This window comes from Oncorhynchus nerka, linkage group LG9a (assembly GCF_034236695.1).
Source record: "Oncorhynchus nerka isolate Pitt River linkage group LG9a, Oner_Uvic_2.0, whole genome shotgun sequence".
Taxonomy (NCBI): domain Eukaryota; kingdom Metazoa; phylum Chordata; class Actinopteri; order Salmoniformes; family Salmonidae; genus Oncorhynchus; species Oncorhynchus nerka.
In genome coordinates, this window is record NC_088404.1 from 5,829,105 (window position 1) to 5,835,104 (window position 6,000).

General features: G+C 45.5%; 1 protein-coding gene across 1 annotated transcript in view; it reads right to left on the reverse strand.

Moving 5' to 3' along the window:
- Nucleotides 1-4,052, reverse strand: part of LOC115120646 (protogenin B-like) — an 84,848-nt gene extending 80,796 nt beyond the window's left edge. Inside the window, exons 1-2 of the mRNA XM_065022249.1 lie at nucleotides 3,983-4,052; nucleotides 2,521-2,820 (exon numbers count right to left, since the gene is read on the reverse strand). Of these exons, the coding sequence (XP_064878321.1) occupies nucleotides 2,521-2,820; nucleotides 3,983-4,052 (370 nt within the window). The remainder of the gene's footprint in view (nucleotides 1-2,520; nucleotides 2,821-3,982) is intronic.
- Nucleotides 4,053-6,000: the final 1,948 nt, after the last annotated feature.

A 6,000-nucleotide genomic window follows, 5' to 3' on the forward strand; every position in this document is an offset into this window, starting at 1 on the left:
ACTGTAAAGATGCGGGTGTAGTGTGATGTCATAGAGCATGTTGCTGTAGTATGACTGTAAAGATGCGGGTGTAGTGTGATGTCATAGAGCATGTTGCTCTATGACATCAGTGGTGTAACACGGACTGTTATCAAACTGAAATCAGACATAATAATAAACATCACAAAACTCTTGTAGCTTTCCTTTCCTGAGCATTTTTTCTTCTTCTCCAGATGTTTGATTAATACAACCTAGTCACCCGCATGACAGATCGGGCCTAGTCTATACATACATAGAACAATAGAGTTGCCCTTGACAATGATAGTGAGTGTGGGAGAGGTCAGCGACTAGAGAGCCACTGAAAGGACCAACGGACTAGTGAAAGGACAGAGGACAGCAGGACAGGGCAACCCCCAGACCCAGCACAGAGCTCAGAGCAGGCTAGGCCAGGCGGTGACATCACAAAGACTTTCCCATGTAACCCTTGACCTCTCTGGGCCTCTGGGAATGATGGGGAGCAGCAGAGAGAAAGAGAGATGCCCCTCCTCCAACCTCTGCCTCCCCAGCCTCCATACGGCTGGCCAAAACCTTTAACCCTTTAGGAGCCACACTCATCATTGCCAGATCTAACAACTATTATCAAAACTTACACTAAACTAAGCAACATTGATATTGGTGTTGCTTTTGATAAACAAGGAATATGTGATACTTAAAATAGCGCCCCCCTCCCCCAATCCCTAAATTATGTCCAACAGGAAAATATGAAAAAAATATCCTACCAAAAAGATAAACCAGACTAAACGAAGCAAACCCATGTGGTTGTGTCTAAGAACTGGCCTGGTGATGCTCAATAGACCATAGATCTGGACAGCTGTCCTGTCCACTGAGATGTGGACAAACTAATGCCCTGCAACAGAGTCTTTTCTTTAGGGCCAGTAAGGAACTGTCAGGAACCGTCAGGGCCAGTAAGGAACTGTCAGGAACCGTCAGGGCCAGTAAGGAACTGTCAGGAACAGTCAGGGCCAGTAGGGAACAGTCAGGGCCAGTAGGGAACAGTCAGGGCCAGTAGGGAACAGTCAGGAACAGTCAGGAACAGTCAGGGCCAGTCAGGAACAGTCAGGAACAGTCAGGAACAGCCAGGGCCAGTCAGGAACAGTCAGGGCCAGTCAGGGCCAGTCAGGCACAGTCAGGGCCAGTCAGGGCCAGTAAGGAACAGTCAGGGCCAGTCAGAAACAGTCAGGGCCAGTCAGGAACAGTCAGGGCCAGTAAGGAACAGTCAAGGCCAGTAAGGAACAGTCAGGAACAGTCAGGAACAGTCAGGGCCAGTCAGGAACAGTCAGGAACAGTCAGGGCCAGTCAGGAACAGTCAGGGCCAGTCAGGAACAGTCAGGAACAGTCAGGAACAGTCAAGGCCAGTAAGGAACAGTCAGGGCCAGTCAGGGCCAGTCAGGGCCAGTCAGGAACAGTCAGGGCCAGTCAGGGCCAGTCAGGGCCAGTCAGGAACAGTCAGGGCCAGTCAGGAACAGTCAGGGCCAGTAAGGAACAGTCAAGGCCAGTAAGGAACAGTCAGGAACAGTCAGGGTCAGTCAGGAACAGTCAGGGCCAGTAAGGAACAGTCAGGGCCAGTCAGGAACAGTCAAGGCCAGTCAGGAACAGTCAGGAACAGTCAGGGCCAGTAAGGAACAGTCAGGGCCAGTCAGGGCCAGTAGGGAACAGTCAGGGCCAGTAAGGAACAGTCAGGGCCAGTCAGGAACAGTCAAGGCCAGTAAGGAACAGTCAGGGCCAGTCAGGAACAGTCAGGAACAGTCAGGGCCAGTAAGGAACAGTCAGGGCAGGCCAGACAAAGGGCTAAAAGTGACACAGAGAGAGCACTGGTCTCCACTGACAATGAACCAACACAAGAACACGGCAGACTGACTGATCCCATTTTCCAGGAAATGGTGTGTGTGTGAAAGTGTGTAGGCCTGTGTGTGTGTGTGTGTGTGTGTGTGTGTGTGTGTGTGTGTGTGTGTGTGTGTGTGTGTGTGTGTGTGTGTGTGTGTGTGTGTGTGTGTGTGTGTGTGTGTGAAAGTGTGTAGGCCTGTGTGTGTGTGTGTGTGTGTGTGTGTGTGTGTGTGAGTGAAAGTGTGTGTGTGTGTGTGTGTGTGTGTGTGTGTGTGTGTGTGTGTGTGTGTGTGTGTGTGTGTGTGTGTGTGTGTGCTTCCATATTACTTTTCAGACTTTATCCTTCAGACTGTCCATCAGTACTTAATTGATGTTTAAAAAAAAACTTTGAAAGAAGTCTATAACTCCACAATAATATTTTACCACCAATAAGGAGAGGCCTGTCCACTTCCTAAAAACACTGGACAACTTCTAATGACATGGAAAACTTTACATGTGGACTTTTCTCAATAACGTGTTTGTGCGTTGTTGTTGTTGTTGTTGTTGTACTATAACATTCCACATACAACCTGCAATGATGTGTTTGATATACCTTTTAAGAGGTATATACAATGCTTTCCAGTGACACATTGTATTTACCTCATGCTCCATACTTACTTGTGATAGTCAGTCGGGATCTTTGGCTTAATATGGCTCCATATCTATTCTGAGAGAGGCATTGATAGAACCCTTTGTCTGACTCCTCCCCGTCTCTCCTGACCTCAGGTATGTACAGTGATCCGTTGGACAGGATCTGTAGTCGTTCGCTCTCCTCTACCCTGACTCCATTCCTCAGCCATCTGATGGTGATGGGAGGCTGACCGTGGGCCACACAGTCCAGGGTCACTGGATTCCTGGTTATTACTACAACATCACTGGGTTCTGTGATGTAGGAGAGCTCACTGAAACAAAAAACACCTGGAAAATGGAAAGGAGAGGGGACCGTTAATGAGATGGAGGAAGGATGGAGGGATGGAGAGGAAGGATGGAGGGATGGATGGAGAGGAAGGAGGGATGGATGGAGAGGAAGGATGGAGGGATGGATGGAGAGGAAGGATGGAGGGATGGATGGAGAGGAAGGATGGAGGGATGATGGAGAGGAAGGAGGGATGGATAGAGAGGAAGGATGGAGGGATGGATGGAGAGGAAGGATGGAGGGATGGATGGAGAGGAAGGAGGGATGGATAGAGAGGAAGGATGGAGGGATGGATGGAGAGGAAGGAGGGATGGATGGAGAGGAAGGATGGAGGGATGGATGGAGGGATGGATGGAGAGGAAGGATGGAGGGATGGATGGATGGAGAGGAAGGAGGGATGGATGGAGAGGAAGGATGGAGGGATGGATGGAGAGGAAGGATGGAGGGATGGATGGAGAGGAAGGATGGAGGGATGGATGGAGGAGGAAGGATGGATGGGGGGATGGATGGAGAGGAAGGCATTGATAGGTCAGGTCTGTGGGACTCTATTGGGCACTTATGTATTGCACAATACTTGCATGGTTACCATAGCAGTGTATAGCTTTTAGTGTAAAATGCTCCACCGTTTCATGTATTTCCTAATAAATACATCTCAAATAGAAAGAACAATAAATAACTCTGATACAGTATATAGCCTAGCTATTGCTCAGGTTACTTGGTACACAATACAGTGTTGATGAGACCAAAAAATATATACCAAATTGTCAGTTTGAATTGGGAAAAATCAGTTAATATGAATATTTGAATGCGTGGTTTTGGTCCATGCAGGAATTAACAACTGGCAATTAACTGGCCAAAACAATCACCACCACTCAAGTCAGTCACTCGATTCCTCTAAACGTAATTTAATCATAGCATTTTACACAGAATATTAACTTATTTTTTCCCTTTTACGTTATAATTTTTTTTTTCTTTTTTTTCTCGTGCATCCTTTTTTTTGCCGGGTATATTATCCGCCCAAAAGGTTGTGGCTACATTCTGTGGTCATCCGGTCTGGTACGGTTTATGTCTGGTCACACACACACACACGGACCTCAAACTCTCTTGCAGTTGCAAAGAACTACTGACACAGAAAAGATACAGGAATAAAACAAATTACTTAACCTGATAGTTGAATAAACAAAACAAAACACAGCAAACACTGCTGGTATCGATTCCTTTTCAAAATCGCCATTTATTCCGATTGTCCTGTCATTCTATAAAGGAGGACCGCCGTTCCCCATCGTGCTGCGAGCCTCCCTCAAATGACGAATGACACCAGTGCTGAGAACTCCTGAGACAGACTCCGGCTGAGACCCCAACCCCCCTGACGGGGCATGCGCTTCTTGAGCCAAGCTTTAATCGTGGGGCGCATGTGGTGGGTTTCCACTAGTGGTTCCCAAACTGTGTGGCTAGTGGAAACACACTACATGTATAGTACCAGTCAAAAGTTTGGACACACCTACTCATTCCAGGGTTTTTCAGTATTTGTACTATTTTCTACATTGTAGAATAATAGTGAAGACATCACAACTATGAAATAACACGTATGGAATCATGTAGTAACCAAAAAAAGTGTTAAACAATTTCAAATATATTTTATATTTGAGATTCTTCAAAGTAGCAAACCATTTGCCTTGATAAATAAAGGTTACATTTAAAAAAGTTAAAACAATTGCTTTGCTTTGCACACTCTTGCATTCTCTCAACCAGCTTCATGAGGTAGTCACCTGGAATGCATTTCAATTAACAGTTGTTCATTAATTTGTGGAATGTATTTCCTTCTTAGTGTGTTTGAGCCAATCAGTTGTGTTGTGACAAGTTAGGGCTGGTATACAGAAGATAGCCCTATTTGGTAAAAGACCAAGTCCATATTATGGCAAGAACAGCTCAAATAAGCAAAGACAAACGACAGCCCATCATGAAGATAAGTCGATACGGAAAATTTCAAGAACCTTAAAAGTTTCTTCAGTTGCAGTGACAAAAACCATCAAGCGCTCTGATGAAACTGGCTCTCATGAGGACCGCCACAGGAATGGAAGACCCAGAGTTACCTCTGCTGCAGAGGATATGTTCATTAGAATTAATTGCACCTCAGATTGCAGCCCAAATAAATGCTTCACAGAGTTCAAGTAACAGACACATCTCAACATCAACTGTTTAGAGGAGACTCAGGCCTTCATAGTTGAATTGCTGCAAAGAAATCACTACTAAAGGACACCAATAATAAGAAGAGACTTGCTTGGGCCAAGAAACACGAGCAATGGACATTAGACCGGGGGAAATGTGTACTTGGTCTGATGAGTCCAAATTGGAGATTTTTGGTTCCAACCACAGTGTCTTTGTGAGACGCAGAGTATGATCTCCGCATGTGTGGTTCCCACCGTGAAGCATGGAGGAGGAGGTGTGATGGTATGGGGGTGTTTTGCTGGTGACACTGTCTGTAATTTATTTAGAATTCAAGGCACACTTAACCAGCATAGCTACCACAGCATTCTGCAGCGATTCGAGATCCCATCTGGTTTGAGCTTAGTGGGACTGTCATTTGTTTTTCAACAAGACAATAGCCCAACACACCAACAGGCTGTGGAACCAAGGAGAGTGATGTAGTGCTGCATCAGATGACCTGGCCTTTACAATCACCGACCTCAACCCAATTGAGATGGTTTAGGATGAGTTGGACCGCAGAGTGAAGGAAAAGCAGCCAACAAGTGCTCAGCATTTGTGGGAACTCCTTAAAGAATGTTGGAAAAGCATTCCAGGTGAAGCTGGTTGAGAGAATGCCAAGATCGTGCAAAGTTGTCATCAAGGCAAAGGGTGGCTACTTTAAAGAATATAAAATATATTTTGATTTGTTTAACACTTTTTTGGTTCCTACATGATTCCACATGTTATTTCATAGTTTTGATGTCTTCTCTATATTCTACAGTCGTGGCCAAAAGTTTTGAGAATGACACAAATATTAATTTTCACAAAGTCTGCTGCCTCAGTTTGTATGATGGCAATTTGCATATACTCCAGAATGTTATGAAGAGTGATCAGATGAATTGCAATTCATTTCAAAGTCCCTCTTTGGCATGCAAATGAACTGAATCCCCCAAAAACATTTCCACTGCATTTCAGCCCTGCCACAAAAGGACCAG